This window comes from Buteo buteo, chromosome 6 (assembly GCF_964188355.1).
Source record: "Buteo buteo chromosome 6, bButBut1.hap1.1, whole genome shotgun sequence".
Classification (NCBI taxonomy): domain Eukaryota; kingdom Metazoa; phylum Chordata; class Aves; order Accipitriformes; family Accipitridae; genus Buteo; species Buteo buteo.
The window spans coordinates 25,879,285-25,902,630 of record NC_134176.1 but is presented as its reverse complement, the minus strand read 5'-3'; the positions used below and the strand labels follow the sequence as shown (position 1 = coordinate 25,902,630).

General features: G+C 45.4%; 1 protein-coding gene across 2 annotated transcripts in view; it reads left to right on the top strand.

The window, feature by feature from the left end:
• ESRRB (estrogen related receptor beta) overlaps window positions 1-23,346 on the top strand; it is a 134,198-nt gene that overhangs the window by 23,814 nt on the left and 87,038 nt on the right. Inside the window, exon 1 of one of the 2 annotated variants that reach the window (XM_075030121.1) lies at window positions 20,579-20,925. The exons of the other annotated variant lie outside the window; for it this stretch is intronic. Coding sequence (XP_074886222.1) covers window positions 20,876-20,925 — 50 coding nt within the window. The 5' untranslated portion in view covers window positions 20,579-20,875. Of the gene's footprint in view, window positions 1-20,578; window positions 20,926-23,346 lie in introns of those variants that run through there. 2 annotated transcript variants of the gene reach the window in all.

The following is a 23,346-nucleotide window of genomic DNA, read 5'->3' as shown; positions in this document are numbered from 1 at the left end:
GCTTGTATTTGCAACGATGTATGCAGTCCCATTCTTGCACATCATCCTAATTCCCAGAGTGACTGTACCTCCCATGTGTTTGCTCAAAAGGGGCATGAATGCAGGTGCCTGAGATGCACTTTCAAACTTTAGAGAGTATAGATCTACTTCCAACTTTTTACTATTTCTTTCATCTTTAAACTAAGAGCAATGAAATCTCTGGCATTCTGGATAAACATGCATTTGCCAGTGAAAAAGGGCTCGTTTCCATGTAAAGCTGATCTCATATTAGAAAAAAAACACCAAATAAAACCATTTAGTGGATGTATTTGCATGAAGTGAAGTGTGTCTAAATATAGTTATGGTGATTCACAATGATGATATTGCTGTGCACTTCATGTAAACCTTTGCTGTTTCATTTTGTGCATACCAAGAATTTCACCTTAGCACAAAATCCTGGGAAAGCAGTGAAAACACACCATTCCCATGAATAAGTGTCTATGTAAATATAACAGTGTGCACATCATGTGTGGTGTTGGTTTCATTTAGGGAAGGTTTGCACTGGTTCTCGGCATTTTGCAGTGTATGTACACACATGCACGCTCAGTGTTTGCATAGAAATGATGGAGTGGTTAGAGGTTTGACAGTATTCTGGCACTACAAGCAATGATTTCTGGAGCTTGGGTTGGTGGGGGACGGGCAGATGCCCCAGCTATTTTAACTGTGTGAATTCACTATATGGTGTGAGTGGCTGCCAAGCTGCAGGGGCCCTGGGTACCATTCCTGGAAGCAGCAGTGTAGCAGAACTAGTGGGGGAGTGTAGCCCCATCAGCCCCATGCAGTGAGCCACGCTCCAGCATCCTCGTTATCCACACAGTTCAAAAGGCAGTCCTGAGCGGTCCGTCACGTCCCACAAAAGGCTGTATCGATTGGTCTGTCGGAGCATTTCCTGGGGTCCTTTATATCTCTCTGCCTCGTCGTCAGTAATGAAGAGGCCGAGCGCAGGGAGAGTCAGCAGACTCCCAGCTGCTGGGATTTCTTCATCTTCTCATCAGGATTTTAATTAGACACGTCCGAGAGGGCAGCACCGTGTGAGGGCAGGCGGGAGCTTTATCAAGCAGGCCACTTCTTTAATTACTGTTTACTGACAGATAACAAGGGAGGGGAGGTGGCAGCAGAGATGGTTGTAGGGGGAAGCAGGGAAAAGACGGCAGTCCCCAGAGTGTGCGCTCAGCAAAGAAGGCCATTGCCAGGGATCGAGTGGAAATTGTTCCCCCCTCCCCATCCTGCCATGCTGTTTACCTGTTGCCAGAGTGAGAAAGGTTCCCCTTGCCCCTTTTGTAGGGAGCAGAAGATAGATCTGAAAGGTGTTAACTGGTAAGGGCCAGAGACACAAGGAATTAAAAGTATAAGTTTGGTTAGAGAAAAATGAGAGAACTGTCTCCTCTAAGCTGCCAGGATCCTCAGCTGAGCTGTCCTGTGCCTTCCCAGCCTTGAGTAGCCCTGTGGGTTTTCTGACACTGCACAGTAGGAAGCAAAATTATTTCCTTCTCCTTCTGCCTGGAATTGGCAGCGCTCCTCCCTCCCACCACCACCATTGCTGTTTTGTCCAAAAGAAACCTCCTTCTGTCTTTTCATGTGTCCTCAGCATTGGTGGTATGAGAGCAGTCTGCTCTGTGGCTGCTGCTGTCGCAGACTTCCTTCCTGCTCTCTCGTGGCCAGCTCTTCACCTGGTGTGAATCATATCTTCAACCATCCCTCTTCTGTCTGGCCCCAGAATCCACATCTCCCTCCATTGTTTGTCTCCTTCCCCTTAAGGTGCTTTTTGAACACCATTTGAAACCTAGCTGCTGTTGCCTGCTGGATCATAGCCCTGGTTTTAGTTTCGTGGAGCTGCATCCTCATTCGTGTTATCACAGGGGATTGGTGTTCACAGTCCCCACCAAACCAAGTGGCTGGGCCAGATGGCCGTGGTGGATCACTGCTCCCTGGCTCAGCCAGCCCTTTGGGACATGGGATGCCTGCAGTGGAGTGCAGCAATTGGTGTCCACATGAGCGGTCCTTTGGTGAACTGAGCTCAGCAGCCTGTTGCTTTCCAGAAATTTGCTCTGAAGTTCATGCCACAGTCTTGGCTGCGTTTGTATCCACTGTAAGGTAGTCTGGTGCTTCCAACTAGCATAGAAGATGGCCTGTGTGAGAACTTACTTTCCCTTGGTGCCAACAGACTCCCACTGCTCTGAGCAGAACAAGACCTGGAGGATGTGCTTGGGATCAGCAAGGACTTGGTAATTGGACTGTTGTTCTTTCATTTTGCTACGCAGTAGCGAGCAGATTATAGAGCCCACACATTATAGATTTCCTGTCATCCCTCATGAATCAACCTCCACCGTCTTATTTACTGTTGGCCAAGGCCTGTGAATAACATCACCAAGGGATACACTCTCACGCAGTTGTGCAAACACACAGTATGGAGCAGTTGCATGTGCCTTTGAGCCGTCAGTTCACCTTCCCCCATCATAACATCTATGGTAGAGAAGGGCCCTCTGTTTCCTATCTGCACAGAATGGCTCCTGGCTTCCCTGGGAGCTCACAGTTTGTAACACTGGAGGCAAACCTGTGTTATCTGAATAATGTTAAGTTCCACATTTTTAACTTTCTGACATTTCTAGTTACAATTCTGGCCATTCTGTACACTTTTGTACCCACATGCACCAAGGATGTGGATTTTTGGTTTCCTGGGAGTTATTTCATATGAAATCTGGCAGGTCTTCATGGCTTGTCAGTGAGGAAAGATTGCTTTGTGCTCAAGGCACAGCACTGGAAGTCAGGACCATGAGCAAAGCTCTCAGCTTCATCAAGGACAGTTAAGAAATTTTGCTGGTCTACCTAGTAGTGTAGTAAATGTAATAGATGATAGCCTTGATTTATCAGAAGATATTTTCTCAAGTTTTCAAAAATTCCAGGTCAAGATTTTGAAAGAGCATGAGACATTGAATCTAGCTGGGAGATTTGCCTCAGTGAAGGGCTAACACTGTTTTGGTTTTTTGTAACTGCAGTGAGGTGTTACTACTGAATCAGTTGGAGTCCCCTAGAAGTGAAGGGAAGTTTGGCTTGTCTACCACAAGCCAGCCTGCTTGTTGCAACCTTGTTCCTTGTTCTATGTGTTCATAAAAAATCTGTGGCCTTCCAAGTGATAAGCTTGGAGACCCAGGAATGAAGTTAGAGAGACCGAGGTGCTAATTTTTTCTGTTAGGCAGGTTAATATTTCTGTCATGGAAATCTAGATATTAGACAAGGTCTGGGGAATGTGTCTTCAAATAGTAAGAGGCTTTGTCCAGGAAGAAGTGATTAAGCCGTTTGCTATGTCCGTTGTTGATAGAGCTGAAAGTAAATGGGCTTTGATTGCAGTGTGGGAGATTTCAGTTTGATGTTACAAATTTGTTTTAGCAATGATGCAGGAGCATTAGAACAGACTGTCCTGAGAAGGGCTGAAAGTTTTTCAGAACAGGCTAGAAAAACATCTGTCAAAAATAATGCTGCTATAGCTGATCCTCCATTAGGACGGAGGGATGCACCAACAAGCTGACCCAGTCCTATCCCTGTTTTCTGTGACTCTGTGTAATGTTAAGATGTGTATAATCTTGTGTCCAGCTGATGCAAGCTTCATATGGGTGCAGGTGTATATATCAAATAAGCACTAGCATCAATAAGCTACCAGAATAGTGTACAAAGGAGTACAAGTGCTCCACTTTCCTTCAAAGGCCTGCCATCCAAATGCTAATGTACCCAACCATGGTAAGTCTTAAAAAGAGGTGGCAGCAGTACTGTTTCTTGTTTAACCAACTTCCTTAATTTTTATCTTCATTCTCACTGCCATATATAACAGACTAGTAGCACCATCTTTTTTTGCTAGTGCTTCCTGTAAAATTTAGTTTCAGTTGTTCATACCACTGCTAAGCTTTAATCATTGCTGTAAACACTTTCTGTGCCTCTGATAGACTTGTTTTATGGAAATTTTTATGAAAACCAGCAATTATTATTTTTTTTAAAGAAAAAGGAGTATGTCATGTTCTTGAATTATGCCTTCATTCCATTTAAAAAAAAATCAAGAAGATTCCTCTCTGCAAAGCTCTAAATCAGCTTGTGTTTTGGAGCCAGGCTGCAGGGACAGCTGGGGCTGTGTCAGGACAGAGGCAGTGTCAGTAAGTGGGGCCACCAACAGTAATGGAAAGACAGGGCAAGGGAAGCTGGGCAAAAAGGTGAGGAGGGGAAGCAAGTAGTTACAAGCAGCTGTTGAACAAGGAGCCTGGGGCTGTGGAGTATGGGGGAATGGTGTTTGGAGGGGTGAGATGAGAGCAAAGGAAAGGGATGGGATGAGAAGGCAAAGGCCATGAAGAGAAGAAAGTGGGCTGGGATGGTCTGCAGAGGAGAAAGTAACAGGCATGACTTGGATTGAATGGTTGAAAGAGCCTCTGAATCATTATTCCTCAGCTGTCATCAGTGTCTGAAATTCACCCAGTGTTTCATGCTCCTCATGTTACTCTTCACAAAGGAGGATGAGCTACCTTTACAGCCTATTTACTCCATTACGTTGGTTGTAGTGGTCCACGTGTTGGATTTGTCTCTTCTGATAATCCACAAAAGTGTCACTGTGATTCTTCATGAAGGAATTTGTTCACTGTAAAAGAAACAACAAACTCTGTGAAAAGGGCACTTTGAAGGGTACTAATGCAAGAACTGGAAGCTGGGGAAAGACCAATTACCCTCTGCATGCACTTCTGTCTACCTGACTGTGTCTTATACGACTCATGTTTTAGCTATGTCACTGTGTGCTGTTTCTTCCACAGGACCCCTGCCTCATTCACTGCATGCGATAGACCTGCTCTGAGATAAATCAGAGTTGCACAGTGAAAGAGACCATCTGTAGGACCCCTGCCTCATTTGTCAGGTGTGTACTGAGACAGGCAGAGGACTGTAGGAGAGAAAGGGAAGCTTTTATAGCTGAGGTGGTGAAATTCTGACCTGCCAGTTGACTTTTTTTCTGTGACCATTTCTGTATGATGGTTTTCAGGTTTTTTTGAAGCAGCTCTTGTGCCAGTGGTTATTTAATTGTGCATTCCTTATTTTATAGGGGACCTTTTTGATCCCAAAGGACCTGCTTTACAGAAACACTGAGAGCTTACAGTTGCAAATGAAGTGAATGTGAATCCACTGAACCCAAAGTGCTCTACAAGCACAGATCAGTCAGGCTGTTGGTGTCTCAGCCTGGGCACCCAGAATTAGCAAATACCTTTTAATACAGTCTTCAGTCATTCACCCGTAAAATGGGAATAAAAATACCCCCTCTTATAGAAGTGTGTGAAAATAAATGATCTTGGGCTGGTGAAGCTCTTGGACAGTGTAATGATAAGCTGATAGAAAAACACATAAGGAAATGAATAAATCTCTAGAGCCAGGTTTGAATAATGTACAGTAAATAAGGCCTGGGGCCACACACTGAACAATGAGCAGAAACCAGCATCTCAAATAGCTGCTCATTACATGGGAACAATCCCTTCTGAGTGCAGTCTGAGATGGGGTACTGTGGAAAAAATATGATCGTGTAATTAAGGGCTGTAAAATAATGCATATGTGCATGAGGGCTAAGAGTATTTCTCACAAATAAAAACAATTGTAGCATTTCCTAATTCTTGACTTCATTTGTAGCCTGCCCGGTTTAACATACAGGTTTTTTGTTTGTCATTGTTTCACGGGTCCTGTCATGCTTTGCAGATTTATGTGCTGTAAGATGGTGTTGTCCCAACCTCTCCATTTGGATTAAGTGTTGCCATTTCATGTAGTTGCAGATCAGCTAATTGCAGGCAGTCAAAATCTACTCATCTTATATATTATGTATTCCACAAGTTGTAACCTCCACTGAGGTGCAGATTTGTGTGAATGAGAAAGGCAGATTTGACCATCATTTGCCATCATGAGCAAAACTGACACCCAGATGCTGCTGTTCTTAACAGTGAAGGAATTGGGGATATTTCAGATCTTAAAACCCACTAGCAGTAATTAAAACAATAAAACCCCCAGTAATTTTGCCATGCAGCAATATGCAAGAGAGGAGAATGTCACTAAGGCTATGAAATTACTTTAAAATTCTTTGCTGTAATGGGTGGAGGAAGAATGGCAAAGCTTAAGCTCCTAGGAAAAGTATGCAGAAATGTAATGCTCAAAATACCTAATTTTAAATAACCACACTTTTGATGACTGATTATGTGCATGTTTAGGAACAAATATATGATGACTGTAATGGTAATAGAGTAGTGTTAAAATCTATCAAGTTGAGTGTTAATGGTGCTGGGATGATCAGTGTCCAAACCTAATGCTGGTTAACCTTTCCATGGCATGTCTGGTATTTGCTATCATTCCAAGGGAGAATGTTATCAATAGTACAAGAAGTGGAGCTGTGACATGTACCCCATATGTTTTGTTTGTGGGCAGTAGAATTGTCTACTGCAAATGTCTAAGAAACGTAGCATAAAATCTTTTTCTCTTATATTTTCCCCTTCTCTTCCCATTCACAATCTCAAATACTGGAAGAAGAATTAATTGGCCTATTTAGGCTATAGAATGTGATCCCCCTCTCAAGAATAACTAGTATCACTGTTGGCCAGTTGATGACTTGGAAAGCACTGGTTCCCACATGTGCTGCAGATAATGGTTCATTCTGGAAATGAAGTAAGCCAAACCTATCAAACACATTTTAACCTGTGTAAGAGACTGAATGAGTGTCCTTTGTGCAGTGGTTTAACTGCTCAGTTTTAACAGTTTCATCAGACAAAGATATTGTATGGTTTAAAGAGGACAGAACAAAAAGTGATGCCAGGGTACCCAAGAGCAGGAACTCTGACAAAAATCCCCTCAGGCAGGGCCTGGCACTACTGGCCAAAGGAGAGAAGAAAGGGCAATTAAAAAAATACAACAATCTGTTCTTGTAGTGGTCAGACAGCAAGATGCAGCACGTGTGCTGGGTGGGAGCCATCAATGAGAGATGGTTTCCCCATGGGATATGCAGACCTGGACTATCAAAGTAAGCTGGGGCTGGGACAAACAGATGTTATGCCAGACACGTCAGCAGAGCTAGTCTGTTTTGCATAGGCGCCTGATCTTACTTGGCATGCTTTAAACTCTCTTCTGAATCTCAGGGTGCAATATAACCATTATGATTTAATCCTAACTGCTCTGTTCTCCACGTATGATGCAACTCTGGGGTATTACTTCTAGCCTACACAAACGGGAAGCCGAGGCACAAGGTGGCATGTTGCCAGGTGCACAGCTCCCAAGTGTGCAACCTCAGTCACATGCCTCTGCTTCCCTTCGATGAGAGAAGGAAGAGAGGCTGTGGGGGCACTGCATTACCAAAGTGAACAGTCTTTCCCTGCAGGTCTCTTATTGACAGAGTTAGGCAGTGTTAGTGCCCCAAAACTGATGTTTTGAAAACACCATCCTGAGGCATCTCTGCACAACGAGGCATCTCTGCACAACAAGCACTCTGCCCGCTGGAAAACAAGCTTAGGACAGAGTGGGGAAAACGAACCAGAACATACAGGCTAGTGGCCCCCACTCCACTCTGGCAGTGCAGGGGTAAGGTCAGGCCTTGGCATCACAAAAGCTGCGTGTGACTGGAGAGTGTGATCCTAACTGTGCTCAGGGGCAGGCAAGTCAGAGTCTCGCTCTTTACAGACCTGCCAAGCGGAAAATGTTTATTTGCTGCTCTGGATCCATGATCTAGGAGAAAAGAATTAAAGTGATTTAACCTCCAATGTGAGGAAAATCACCTGACTGAGCAGGATGCAGAGGACAAATGGGACAGGGGGCCTTACCTTGCCCGGCCAGGAGAGATGGGGAAACAGAGGTGCGGCACAGGATCAGATTCATTAATTATTATTTATTATTAATTTTCTAATTTTTCCCTTGCTCGGATTCCACGGTTGCTGGAAATAAAGGCTCCTCTAGCTGTCTGGGTGCATCTGTGACATTAACTCTGTCTTTGAGATGGGGAGCACCCTCTGGTGGTTAAGGATAATCTGACATTTCCTGGGATTGGCACCCATCATCCCCGCAAGCCGTCAGTTAAACTGGGTGGGAGGTAATGCTGGCTTTTTGTCACTGCTGGGATGGGTGTTTGGGGCACAAATGCTCTCTCTGACTTTCTAACCCAGGAATCTGAGTTGACCCCTTGGGAAGCCTTTTTGCCCTGTGAAAAAGGGTGCAAGGTGTGTGTGTTCTCCCTGCCCTGCTGTTGGGCATAATGTCACATTCAGCCCCTTGCTTTCTCCTGGTGAGAGGGCAAGTAAAGCTCAGTTTGCTTCATTAGTTCCCAGTGGATACAAAATCCAGCCCTGGGTCTCTCCCTAGTGACTATTGTTCCCTGCCTCTGCTCTTGCTCCTGTCTCCCAAAAGCACTAGTCTTGCACCCAGAGCTCTCCCCAGTTCAGCTCTGTTTGGATTTGCTGTGGTGCCAAAGCCAGCACAGTACAGTCCCTTGCAAGGAGCACAGGAATTCAGCTCAGGTTTCCCTTCTCCTTCCCTAAATGGATTAACAGGCTGAGGGGATCGTCTCTGCCTGCCTGACTCAATCTTCATTAGCTAACGTGTTTCGCCAGCCGCAGTCACATCCTGGTCTGGAGAGCTGTTTGACAGGAGCGGATTCTGGCCCCAGCCTCCCACAAAGGCTGTTGCATCTTCTGAGAGGGTTTTCTTGATAGCAAGGCTCTGTGGGCTGCCCTGGGTGCTAGGGATGTAGGGCAGGAGTGCTGCAAGATGTGCATCGTTGCTCTATGCAGTGTTCACTTTACAATAACTAATTTGCATCCCCTGCTGTCTGAGAGACCTGCATGCCTATGTAATGCACATGCTGTACGAGCGTCAGAAAACATTCTGTGTCTCTGAAGGTGCACCCACATGTGTTTGTTTTCCCCTTGTGTTTTCCAGCCAAGGGAGGATCCTGAGTATATTGAGATGTCCCTGAAACTTCTGTTAGTTGGCTGTCGCTTCTGGATGCTTTCTTGGGTGCTTGTAGGTAGTCAATCTGAATGCAGTATTTCCCAACAAGCTGTGTGCAAGCAACTGACCCTATCTCCTCAGCCTCTTCTCCTCCCCGCTGCTTTGTGGTAGTCGTTAATGGGTGTTGCACCCTTGCACAGGGAGTCATTTATTTTACAAGTGCTGCTGTTTCCTCAGTCCAGAGAAGATCTTTTTTACACAAGGAAGCCATACACTTTAAATTGCATGAATTTTAAAACAATCCATTTAAACTAGTGAAAATCCGAACTGTGAATGCTCTCCTGCCAGTTTGAGGATGCTTCATCTTTGCTCAATAGATGTCTAAACAGGTTTAGTTTCAATAGTAATGAGTGCCTTTTGCACCAGCTTAAGTTAAGATGTACCTTGAATTATATTGCAGTAACATTCTCATGCAAAAAAAGCCTGCAAGGAGAGGAGGTGGACGCTGGGCGTCACTAATACCAAATGCCATTGGGGATGCCTATGCCCCCTAGTACGGAGGTATTTGGTATCTGTGCAGAGGCCTGAGTGTACCTTAGCAGGAAGAAGAGGCCTCCTCCTGGCTGTCAAATGCGTTTAAATGGGTGCAGATTAAGCCCTCTATTTCTGCAAATCTAAGACTCTGTGAAAGCTTGCTACAGAAATTATTGTGACTGAAAAATCTCAATGGGAAGCGTTTCACAAGGAAGCAAATGTTCTCCTTTTGTTTTTGTAGCCTGACCATTGTGGCAGGGAAAGTTGGTGTGCCAGGCTCTGAAAGCAAGGTCGACTGGCCAGGAACAGAATCAAAATGGACTTTTTTTTCTTTTGGCAAGTTGGAAGGGAAATAAAAAAGGCAAATGAGCATGAAGGGGCAAAGGACACTGCAGACTTTGGAGAATTTTAGAACCTAAAGCTGTATTTAGCAAATTAAGGGATGAATTGAATTTCCCAAACAATGTGTGTTAAAGCACACAAATGAATAACCCCAGCACTTATGAACTAGCAGTGTATTTGGTTTGGCCCTGTAAAGATTCTCAAGCCACAAGTCAATAGTCAAAGCAGAACAGCTCCCCAGAGAGCCCTGGGTTGTCTGTGCTCTAGCTCTCTGGGGGATGCAACCCTCTCTGGAGCACTGCTCTGTCAAGGCTAAGTAGCTATCAGAGCCTAATGATGTTCTTCCCAGAGTGGGAAACAAAGGTTACACAAACCCTAAAAATGTAACCTGTCTCTGAATGGGCAGCAAAGGAAGTTTCCTTTGAGACACCAAATAAGACCTGCTTCATTGAATGGAAAAGGGATCCTTTTTATATTGCCCTTCACCTGGAGGAACATAGACTGGGAGAACAAAACTGTTTTTATATATTTACAAGTAGCAGGAATCAGTTTATGTGTGGGAAGGAGCAGACTGGGGAGGAGGCAGTCTGACTTACGACTTACTGAAACACTCTCGCTGTTAGACTTTGTGCCCTTTTGATGTTGAGGCTACCTTGGATCACTGATCTTGATGAAGATGATACTCTCTTGTTCTTCAGTCCTTTCCTTTTCAAAGGTTTCCCAAAGCACTTTATGCATTAATGAGTTATTTTGCTACCACAACAGGTTTTGCAGTAGCTTGAATGGCACAAAACAATGTACTGATTTGAGACCAGAATTGAGGAAGAATATCATTGCTGGGGAGTAATGCAAGATATACTAGCAGAGGCAGAGCAGGAATAAACTGGGAATGCTGAATAAGATGTGTCTAAAGCAGTAGTTCACTGTCTGCTCCTGCCCTTTTCATCTCAATCTCTGGCATCTCATCAGTAACGGATTGCAGGGAGACACAAATTGACACAGTGCAGGCTGTACCACTCACATAATCTGTTCAGTCCCCATCAGTGACCCTCTTGTAACACTACTCTTCTGTAGCATCTTCCAGCGAAAAATTCTGGTGGCATTGGGTAGTTGCCAAGCCCTGGTTACCCTTTGTGGCCCTCTGACCAAAGCCAGAATAAGAGGATAGTTGCCAGATCTGTCTGACTGGGCAGATGTGTCTGTCTTTACAGCTCTTTTTCAGTGAGTGGTGAAGTGTCACCTCTGAATACTGAAGGAAACTCTGTGATTTTAGGGAATAACTCCGCTTTATCCTCCAATTTTGGGAAGCAATAAGAAATTGCATCAAGAAAGACACTACTGTATCTTGAAAAGGAATTATTGATATGATATCAAGAATTCTATATTTCCATGCTGACTTTTTCAATTCACATATTTCCTCCCGTTTAATCTGCTAGTCCTTCCCTCCCCCTTAAGTTCAGAATGTTTAGATGAGCTTTGGATACAGACTAGACTGACATGCTTTCTGTGCAGTTAGGATCTGGTTGCATGTAACTTCAGGGTTGCTTTATCAGCTGTGGATTGAATTGAGGATGTCTATGGGGAGTTTCAGGTCTTGGTTTTCTCATTGGAGGTCCTTCCATCAGGCAGGTCTGTTAAATGCTTGCTGAGTCCCTAGAGACACTTGATCTGTGTTTAAAGGGAAGCAGCTGAACGACGAGAAGAGAGAAATGGCTGTGTACTCAAGTACTATTGCTCTGAAGGGATCTTACTGTAAGCTGTGCAAAGCTTGCATGGCAAATCTGGGTGCCTGGGGCTCTCGATGTGCTCCATCCCAGCAGAGACCTGTGTGATACTCTTTCTGGCCTTTCCTTCTCTGAGAAAGACAAGTTGATGGCTCCTGCATGCTTTGAGCATGAACTGTGTTTAATTCTCCTGAGACCCAGACCAGGAAAACCTCTGGAGGATTCCAAGCAGCACCTGCCTCCTGCTCCCCACTCCTCTTAAAGCTTCCCTAGTGGAGGCGCCCACTCAGGGAGAGCAGGAAGTCCATAAATAAATAATTTCCTCTGTCTCTCCTGATCAGCCCAAGGAGCTGTGATTGCTCCTGAATGCCTGGGTTGCTTTCTTCTTAATGGCTTTTAAACCAATTTCACCCTCACCTGATGACCCAGCTTCTCCTCCTATTTTTGGAGGAAGAATTTCTTCTTTTAGAGAGAGGGGTTTGGGGGGTATTTGTATTGTGTCAAGAGTTTTGGCTGAGGTGAAATAGTATAGCAGTGCAGGTGAAGCTACAGTTTACTGGTTCTACCAGGCTGCCCCATGCCTTATTCTGACAAACCTCTGCAGGGCACTTCACTGGGTACTGCAGCTAGCATTGACTCTTGCTTGAGAGCATTGGACACATGTGATGCTCATGGACATCCCACAAACATTTAATAACTCTTACACCACTCTAAGACACTGCACTTTTTTGGATATGTTTTACTGTTGGGAGAGCTAATCGCTGAGACATCTGAGTGCTTATCCTTTGTCCCACAGTGTGTAGGTAAAAGTTTGGGAACGTAAGTTAGGAGTGCAGGCTCTCACTTGTCTGTTCAGCTGACCTACAGCATCTCATTAATGGGTATTTGATAGCTTGCCAAATATTTAGGGCTTATATTGGTGCTCTTGTTTGTATATATGAACTGTAGTAGCTCAAAAAAAAAAAAGTGGTCTTTACATAGCAAGTGTATAGTCAAATCTAAAGGTGCTTGGTTTGTATCCTAGTGCAACCCCTGGAGCTATTTATTGCTCATCTGATGGGTGTCATCTGGGTTTGTCTATGCAGAAGTATTCTGTATTTCTGGAAGTATTAATACTGCCTCCACAGGCAGAACGTACCTGCTGGGTAGTAGGATGTGCAAGGCATGTTCTAAACATCCTTACAGTGCTGCTCAGGTATCCCATGTGATGTGTACTAGCACAGCCTTGTGCAGGCCTTGTTGCAGGCCAATGACAGTGCCCCACAGTGCCTTTGGAAGAGGCAGTAGTGTAGCTGGGTGGAACACAGCTGTCATGCCTTGGGTTATAATGCCAAACGGGCTGATTCAACCCAAATGATTGTTGGGTAATCAAGGCTAATGACATACATTTTTTTGTTTGTTTTAACCATTGTGCTTGACCAATCAGTTTAATAACTCTCCTCATTATATGAGCCCCTGGAAACAAATTGGTCTGTCAAGGTACTCTTGCCTGGTACCTTCTCCCTCAGAAGCAAGGCAGGGCCATCCTGGGTACCATGTCATTGGCTGTTTGGCAGACCTCTGTATTGGAGGCAGTGACAGTCTTTCTCTCTTACCATCTTCCTTCTATCCTGCTTCTGTCTAACTTCTTGTTACTCTGAAAAAGCAGTGGGTTTAACAAGGAGAAGTGCTGTCCCCAGCTTGTATGGTTCCCAGGACAAACCTGGTAGCAACAACTTCTGGAAGTCATAAAAGCCTACCCTGTGCTGAGTTGCTGACCACATGAGTTATGAAATACTGCCAAATGTTGAGGGGCAAGGTCTAAAAGATGCATCGAGTACTGCTGAGTTCAGCTGACTGTAAATATTTAATGGAAGTTTGGTATGTTCAACAAACGAGCAGAGAGGGGAAGCATCGGTAGTCTTTGATCATCACTAAAATAAAGGTATTCAAGAGATGAGCAAAAGACCAAAACTGGATTTTCCTTTGTAAGCACTGTGGAGACCAAGGGGACCTGTTGCTAGGAGGCTGCAGCACCAAAGTCACCCTCAGACCACATGGGACTGAGATCTGAGTTTGCCTTTACAATGATACTGAAAAGTAATCTTTCCTAATGCTGCCACAGAAACGGCAAAGCTGGCAACACATGACTTTGAAGGATGAAGGCATTTTTGCTGAAATCCAGTGATGCATGTTCAGGTTCATCAGGAGAAGGCTTTACTGCTGCCCACAACTGCCTCTGTGCCTGGATCTCTGAGAAACTTAAAGACTTGGAATTCACGTCAATAAGACCTTTTCAAAGACATCTAGGGATTTGTACTTCCACACATGAGAGAGATTGCCATCTTTTGGAGTAAACAAGGCTGCATAACAGAAGTAGGACTGAGCTAGCGAAGCTTCTCCTTTCCTTGGCATAGAAAAGCTTTGTTTTTTTGGTAGCCAGCATCTGTCTCCTTGTGACTGGCTACCTTCTTGATACTATATATGCATATATTGTGTAGCTAAAGCAGACATGTTTATATGGTCCTGAGTTGCCCTGCCTCTTCTAAATGATGTTTTTTGTTATAGGCAAGGATTGTTTTTCTTGTTCTTTTTCCATTTCTTGTTTGAAAAAGTACTACAAAACCATGATCATTCATGGTCTGTAGGCATAGTGTTTGAATGTTAATGACTTGTAGACGGAGCAGTGATTTCCTAACGTGTTTTACTGCAGGTGTCTGAATGAGATACAGTTGATGGAACTCAGAAATTAAAAGTATGTTAAGAAGCTTGGGATAGGGTTTGTTGGCAAAGCTGTCTAATCAAATAATCTGTCACACCAATTTGCTCTTGTCCAGAAAGTGAAATAAATGTAGTTCAAGTAATAAATAAACTCAGGAGAGAGTTGTAAAAAAAATCTGTATGGTTGTTCAAACACTAAAGTTAGTACAGAACAAATCTTCAAAATGGTTGTGTACTTAACCGAGCTGTTTGGAGATCCAGAGCAGAGAAGACTTGCACTTGTTGTGCTGCTGATACAGCATGTCAGAAGGAAGGTGGCCTCTGTCATGTCTGGCTCTGGCTGAAACCTGTAGCCCCTTACTGTTAGAAACTGGAATATTCTGAGGCTGGAGAAGGTGACCAGGAGAACAGTCCTGATCATCTGATGATCCCTGCTTTTACTAGACTGTTGTGTATCAGGTTTCCTAAGGTCACTTGGGACCTGCAGGTTCATCTCACTGTTAAGTACTTTTGCATAGATCCACTGTCGGTGAGCTCCTCTGTATTTGGCCTGGCTGACCTGGTGAAGTCAATAGTCTTCTATTGACTGTGCCCAGATGAGGCCAGATGGAGGTTCCTGCAGGGAAAGGAAGGTCTTTAATCCTTGCTTTCTTCATCCCTTCATCCCCTTCTTCCCTGGATGGAAAAGTCCTTTCACTGCTTTGCTGCTTTATAACTACCCACATCACTTTCCAAAAGGACTGTTACGTACTCAGAGAACCCAGCTAAGAGGAAATTGCACACTTACCCACTGGTTTTTGTCACATCATAGTATTAAAACTGTAAAGTCTGGGCCACTGCAGCCACCTCATTGCTGTTGCTGGAAGGTAAGTTATCTTGTATGTGTTTAAGTTCCTGTTTCCATCACAGACTTGGAAAAACTACCCTCCATCTTCACTGCCTAGCCCTCAGTAGGCATGCTCTCTAACAGTAGTAACTCTGAAGCATTTCAGTTCTTTAGGCCCCACTCTTTTTCTGGGTTGAGACATTTGGCATTATCGATGCACATGCCCAAAATGTTTCAATTCTTTGCTTGCAGCATAACAGTAAGTAACTGTTAGTTCTCCTAAGAAGACACGTATTTCTTTTGATCAGTTCAGTGAGTAAGTTGGTACTGTGAATATTAGGGTCCTGAGGTGATTAGAATGCATGGGCTTGGAGTGCATGGGCTTGGAGAGAGAAGCAGGAAATCATCTTCCCAGATTAGAGGAATGAACAAGCATCCCCTGTTCTCCTGACTTCCCTCCTTGGCCTTTCGCAATACAATACTTGAAGCTAGTGTACCAAGGTAGGAAAGCTAAAGGTGAAAAGATGCTGTTTGACTTTATATCCAATCTCAGGACTCCTAACATTGTTGTATCTAAGCACAGAACTTAATGAAACGTCACATTTGGGGGACAGAGAATTCTCATTCAAAGCAGGGACAGTAAGGGTTAAGACACTTGTATTCAGACCTGCTCTGCTACAGATATCCTCAGATTGATCTGGGGCAAGCCACGTGACCTCTTTATGATACGATTTGGCAGTCTATAGGTTGAGAATTATAACATAGATGTTTTAAAGACTAGGTAATGCTTGAAGCATGTCTAAGGATGTTCAGATGGGCAGTTATTTAAAAATTACAGTGTGAAAACTATTTCCTGCTTAAATAGATGTTGAGCTTCAGTGGTGATGGTGGTGATACCTTTTAGATGGAAGCAGATTGTTCATAAAGCCAATTAGGGTTTTTTTGAAAAAATCTATTGGAGTTTGGTAGAAAACAAGACATTGCCTTTGGTGGGGAGAGCAAACTGTTTTGTTTGGGTGTAGTAAGGGAAAACAGAATAGAGCCCAAAATGAAGAAGGCTGTTTTGTCCTCATGGCTAGAGTGTATCTGGGATAGCTGTTTGCTGTGGAAGGGAGTGTGGAAGAGGTGAAAGCCTACCAGTGATCAGGGACCTGTGCTCAAGGGACCTAAGTTTCTCTCCAGGGTTACTAGCCTTGCAAAGCAGAGCGATCAGGGCATGCAACACAGTGACTTGTGTGAAGTCCAAGCAGTACTATTGGCCTCAAAATGTGGAAGGGTTGTCTTCCACATTCGTCACAATAACCCCTCTGTAACTGTTATTTCCTTAAATGAGAAAGGGGCTGGGAAAGGTCTGTTGTCATTGAACTCCTCTTTCCCTAGCAGGCAAGATAAGAATGTGTGTACACAAGTCTGTTCTGCCCAGCTTAGGTCTCCTAATTATTATGTATGGGTTTTGCCCCATGCAGATACCACTTCACTGACTTCCTTTGTGAGAATAAAATAGTAGGGCCTTCATAAAAGGGAAAAAAATCCCAAACCCCCAAAAGTAACTAGATCTCTCCCTCTGCTGCATTTTCCTTATTCACAAAAAACTAGACTTATCAACAAGAGAAATCAAGTTTGTTTGGCATGATTTGCAGGTTACTCTAATATTAGACCAAATGAAATTTCTGTCAGTCAATCAGTCAGCTTGCTGGAAAGTTGATCATTATTCCATGATAAAAGTTTAAAAAAAAAAGTAAAAAATTAATCTATCAAAAACAGATTACTCATTAAAGAATGGGGGAAAAGTCTCCAAAGAAAGACTCTACCCGTCATCTCTTGGAAGAGCCGGTAAAAGTAGAGACATGTCTTCGCAATTCTTGCTCTTTTTCTGGGTAGGAGAGTTACATGTCTCAAAGAACTGATACTGGCTATTGCTCCATCAGCCTATAGCACTCCAATTGTGCTCTGTCCGAGGCTAACATTGATAGAAAGTCGTTGCTCTGCATTTGGACCAGGTGTGAGGAGAACCAGTGACCTCAAAAGCCAGAGGCTGCCTTATGAAAGTCATCCCAATGGGTAGCACTTACTAGAGCACCTGTGGGTATGCTGTGCTCAGAGGCCACAGACTGAGTGGCCAGGACTGTTCCTGCCCCTCCTGCAGTGAGAGAGGAGCAGGGTTCCAGGAGAGAGTTCCGGGGCAGGATTTGGTCAGGATTGCAAACAAAGGCTGTGCTCACAGGGCAAGCTAGTGCTGCTGTTGCATGTGCAGTTCTGCCTTGTACTTGCCCAAATTGAGGGTTTTGGTTTGCAGATCTGCTAGCTTAATCTTATAGTCTTTTCTAACCTCGTCCTGGTACTTTTTTAAAAAAACACACATATTGGAAGGCTGGCCATGTTGAGATCAGTGTTTCCTTCTTTATTCTTTGGGGGGAAGAGGATTTGGCTAAAGCTGTGAGAAGAGCTCAGCAAGCACTGTGTGCAAAAGAAGGTGAAGCCTCCTGAAGTTCCAAAATCAGCCTACAGGACTCTTGTCATCTTTCTTGGGGTATTCAGGTTGCCAGATCAGGCCCAGCCAGCAGAGACTATTCCTTCCTATCCTTCTCAGAAGGGAAGAGCCAGGCCTCTGCACAGCTGCTTAAGGCAGGGGAAGCTCCATTTGTCCATTTGCACTGGGTCAGAAGAGATGAATGTTACATTTCTGCACCACTCTGTAAATACCCACCTTACCCAGGCAGTCCTCTGTCAGCAGCAGCCCATTTCCAGAGTACAAACCCACCATTGTACTGTCTATATCAGTTAATTCAGCCCTGTGGACCTTGTGCCAGGCAATCTCATGGCTCCCTGCTTGCCTCACCTCAGCCTGGATAAAAGTTAAAAGTGCAAAATTAAAACATCAGCTATTGGGAGAGTAGGACCTGACTGCCAGGCCATTCCCACACTGGTCTCCCATTCATTGAGAACCCACACCAGAGCTAATCTCTGCACAGTCAGGATCCAGCCAGGGTGCATCTTTCTGGAGAAAATTGTTTTCCATCAAAATCAGCTCACTGCAAACACTCTGACTGCTCTTGAACTGTAGCCTGCCTCGGCCCTGACCCTGTGTGCCTCCTCCAGCCTCTCTTGCTACTGTGCATCAGGAATCTTCTTTATGGGGCAACTAGGTCATCAGTGAGTCCCTCTCTGACCTCAGATTTCTTTTGGAAACACACTGGTGCTGGTTTCATCCTTCTTACCTCTGCTTGGGTCAGGTGTTCTCTGATGTGGTCGGTGAGATTCCTTGTTTAAAATCTTGGGCCCCACTAATGCTAATGCCCTACTAAAGCTCTTGTATTCTGTCTCTTCAACATTTAAAGCGTCTTAGGGTTTCTGCTGTGCTGATATATCATGTAAGTGTACAAATGTGTATACGCATATGTTCCATTTGTATTAATTCTGCTTCCTAGAAAGATGGATAATCTAAATTTTGCCACCTGCAACATTCAGGTAATCAGATCCTGCTGTACTCTTAATTCTGCTTCCCATTTTCTAAACTAACCTGTTTTCTGTGCCATCTTCATGTGTACCTTCCACCATAAAAGACCTCTGTTTTGTCATCCTTAGGCTGTCCTGTCTTAAGGATAGTTGATCAGAATCACACAGCTTGTCCCCACACAGGCTGGGGACACGGTAGGGCATACCATTAGTTTGTATGACATTTGCTAAGATCTCTGGTAGAGGAGGTAGTGAGGAAGTTGCACTGATAGACTTCAGTAAAGCAAGGAGAGTTTACACTGGCTGCGAATTTGGTCATTCCTCTTTTTTGAATATTCTCAAGTTTCTACAAATACTGATTGCATGAAAAGTTGTAGCCTAATTTAGTCAGTCTTTATTGCCATGTTTATACCTGAACCAGCCTGCATTTTCTTCTATGCTGTATCACCCCCCTCATCTGAAAAGCTCTGGTCTGCCCTTTGCTTCTCCCAGTGTTGTACCCTCTTGCCTCAAATTAGATTTCTATTAAGGCATATCCTCTTAGCTTCTACTTTTTTGTTTTTGTTTGCCTGCCATAAGAGAATGAAGCTTTTATCCAGGTGTGTTTGTGTGTATTTCCTTTTAAAAAGGCCTCTAGTTCTTGTTTATCTGTTAAGGATATTTTTATACATGTGAGCAGTGGACATCTAAACATGAAGTAGAAGCACAGGAGAGAGACAAGAGAGGTTTGCTTGAGTGCAGTTTGGAAGGTGGAGAGTAGGTAACAAGGGACAAATAGACCTTGTAGGGCACCTTTGTGTGAGTCAGGCTTTCAGTGCAAGGCTGCGTGTGCTAGGCATGTGCCCGCGTGGCTCGCGTGCTTATATGGAGAGGGATCTTCAGATAGGTATTGGTACGTTGCTGTAAATATGCAGTGGAATTGTATGAGTGCGAAAATGTGTGTGGCAATTGTGAACGCACACTGACTTACAGCAGCCAGTACGTATGCAGAGCTTTGAAAACGTGTCTTTCAGGAGGCTAGCTAGTTGTGTGTGCCAGTTTTGATGTTTGTGAAGACTTCTGAGGGTCTACAGCTATGGTTCTTGTGCCTGGGAACATGCGCTGTTATCCTGAGTGTCTGATTCTGATCTCACGTGCCAGGATTTATTCCAGTGCGGTTTCATAAGCTGCACTGAAGTGACACCTGAATCACACTGCTTTGAAATGGGACTCGGGCACTCTTCTGCGTGCGGGCGTTAGAGTTTGCATGTGTTTGGGAAAGTAGACATCTGAGCACAGCGATTAGGCTGTGTCAGCGCGAGACGCGGGTCTGTGCATGTGCACCCTGTGCGCGTATGTGGAGTCCTGTGTTTGCGTGTAACGGTGCCTGTGACACGCGTGTGCAGAGTGGGGCGCCGGTGTGCGTGCTGTGCGTGTCGACTGCTGTCTGGGTGGGCAGACGCCCCCCGGCGTGCCCGTGCGGGGCGCGAGCAGATGTAAATAGTCCGTGGGGCACCCTTCACCTCGGGGTTTTGCTTAGCCCTAAACTCTGCGGCCGCTGCCCACGAGAGGCGGATCAGTAGGAGGGAAGGGGAGCCGGCGCTGCCGCCGGATCGTTCCCGTGGTGGGACCGGGCTGGAGCTGCGATTTCGCGTCGCGCGCTGCCGGCGGCCCCGTCGCCCCAGCTGCCGTGCCGGGGCCAGCCCGGCTTGCGGCCCGCCCGGCTCCGTGCGGGGCCGGGGCCGCGCGGCCCCCACTCCTCCGGCCCCGGCCCGGGACGCCCCGCCGCCTGGCCCGGGGCGGGGGGGGGACGACGGAGGGGGGGCGCGGCGCTCGCCTGGGCCGCGCCGCGCTGCCGGGCGCGCTGCGGTGCCGGGTCCGGGTCCGGCGGCCCCCCCCCGGCCGTGCCTCCCCCAGCCGCGCTCCAAGCCCAGCCCCTGCGCGGGAGCCAATAGCCGCCCTGCCGTCCTCATCCGTCTCCCGGCGTTAAAGCTACAGCGGGGCTCGGGGCGGCGAAATCCCCCGTGGCCGTGTCCTGCGCGCCGCCCGCCGCCCGCCTCCTGCCGCCGTCAGTGTGTCCGCACGCGGGTGCGGGAGCGGAGCGGCGCGGCGCTGCCTCCCCGCCGCCCGCCCCGCCGCCTCTGCCCCCCGGCCGGGCTCGGGCCAGCTCCTCTTCCCGGGGCTCCCCGCCCTCCCTGCCCGCTGCAGTTTAGTTGTTCTCTCCTGCTTTTTCTCTCTTTCCTTTTTTTCTCTTTCTTTTTTCTTTCTTTCCTTCTTTCTTTTTTCTTTCTTTCTTTCTTCTTTTTTTTCTCCTCCCACCGGGAATGCTCAAACTGGACTGATGGACATTTCCGAGCTGTGCATCTCCGACCCGCTCGGCTACCACAACCAGTGAGTGTGCGGCGGCGGGACCGGGCGGGCCGGGGGCGGGCTGGGACCGGCGCTGCGTCCCGCTGCGGGTGGGACGGGGCAGCGACCCCGCAGTCCCGCTGCCTCCCTGCCGCGGAGCCGCCGGCCTCCCGCCCCCTCGGGGCACCGCGTGTGCGGGTGCGTGCGAGCGGCCGGCGGCCGGCAGGGCGACGCGCACCTCCGCGCGGGCAGGTGCGGCAGAGTGCGCGGAGGAGCCCTTCGGGGGGTCGGTCGGTGCGCTGGCGTGCTTCTTTCTTGCCTTGTAACTTCTCCCTCTAACGCTTCATCTCCTAGGAACAGACAGCTAACACTGAGCACTGGCAGTCCTTTCTGCGCAGTTTTACTTTCCGTCTGCGCTAGGATTTGTATGAGATGAATTACTAGGTGTCTCTGAAGAGATGTGGATATAAAATTACACAGAGTAGATCCGCTGAAGCACTGTCTCTGATAAAAAAAGTCCGTTTCTCACCTGCAATGCCCTATGGAAATTTAGTTTCCCACAGCTTACTCTTTGGATAGCCTGCCCGGGGAAAGAGTGGCGTGAGCCGGAGGGCTGGCAAGCAGACATCCCGAGCTGGGACCGGTGGCTGATACCTTAGCACCTGCTACTGCTCTTTGTATTCCAAAGTGGGCTGTGCCTGGTAATGCTGTGTTTAAAATCACTTCAGCATGTCAAGTTTGGTTTGATCCTTTTTGGGGAAGTTAGGAAACAAGGCAAAATCTTCTCAGCGTTTGCAACCGGCTGACTGGAACAATTAATTTTAAATACATTTCGCCTCTCCGGTAAATCTCACCCTGAGCGGAGTCCTCTTTTGTGTGTTTGCATGTTAATCTGTGTGTCACCTACGCAGGTTCTGTGGTGTCATCAGAGGTGGGCGTGAAGTAATTTTGCCTATTTCATTGCTTTTGTTTTAATAATACATTGTATTTGGTAAAATTAAAACAATTAAAACCAAACAAAAAGCCTGCAATGATACTTACCCCTCTTTCCCCATTACAACTGTCTTTTATTTGTCTTTCTGTCTCTTGTTTCCTGATATTCCATCTGTCCTTACACTCATTTCTTCTTTCCTTAATCCCCTGCTTCCAGCAGTTTCATTAAAATGAGACTTAGTATTGTTAATAGAAATTAATAATCTAACCCATGTGATTTTCTTTTCCCCACTGGTGCTTCACTTGTGGCTGCTCCATTTTGAATTAAAAATAAACAAACAGTTTCTTAAGGGAAATGTATTCTGTATGCTGCTGGGAGTCTTTTAATATTAAGGCAAAAAATAGAAAGTGCATTTACCTTTGTTACAAAAGAACAAAATGCCACAATCAAAAGCTAGATCTTCATCACTTAACTCTATTATCTCTTAACTTTTTCCTTTTATTTTTTCCACTTTTGGAATTGAGAAAGGGAACTCAAATAACATGAAAATAGTAAGAAGTAATCTGCGTCTTGTATTACTGTTCACTCCTTTTACTTTTCCATGGGCTCTCAGTCAGCTCTCAATAATGTCAAGTGCACCTTACCCATATTCACAACTCTTTAGCCGCTGAGTAGACAGATGAAGGTGGCCCTGGGGGAAGTGCCACTGAGCCCCTACGGCTTTACAGTAGACTGAGAATGCTGCTTTTTGAGATGAGAAACTGTTGGAGAGCTCTTTGTTTGGAGAAGTACTTGCCTTGGTTCTGTGTGCCAACTAATCTTCTCTTTAACATTGTTGAGGTTGGGGAAGAGAGACAGAGAAATACAATTTAAAATATCTCAACCTCTATTTTTCAATCTCTTTTTTTAATTTTCTTTTTTTTTAATTAAAGGAGTACAACGATGCAGGGAAGTATGGCTAAGTCTGGAAAAAGTTATTGAGAGAAGGAGTAGATGTGAGAAGCCTTAAAAATACGGTATATTTAAAGGTATATGTGCAGTGTGTCAAGTACTGATTTGATTTACATTCTGGTTTTGTTAAGGTTAGACTTCAGATTGCATTCCTGTAGCTGAGGATAAAAGTTGGCCCAATATATATCCCTTTAGCCATTTTTTTCTCGCACTGTAACACAATTATATTGTGAACGTATAATGTAAATACAGGTATTGCATTTGTGTCTGTATCGCTACCTAGCTGTGTGAGCATATTATCCGTGTTGTACTGATTTACTCTTCCTACTGCTAGCTGTTGAAAGATTTTAATAGTTATTTTCCTTTTTGAAAAAAAATACTGCTTTTAATTATGTGGACAGCAATTTTTGTCAAATTAAGCCTTAAATTAAGAGTGAACTTAAAAATATTGCAAACTGCCTCTTCTTGTTTAGTTGCTTGTTAAGCTATAGGAAAAAATAGGAGGAAGAGTAGAATATAGTAAGAGAAGTGGATGTGGTCACTCAATACATGATCCATACAGTTACCTGGAAACTGTA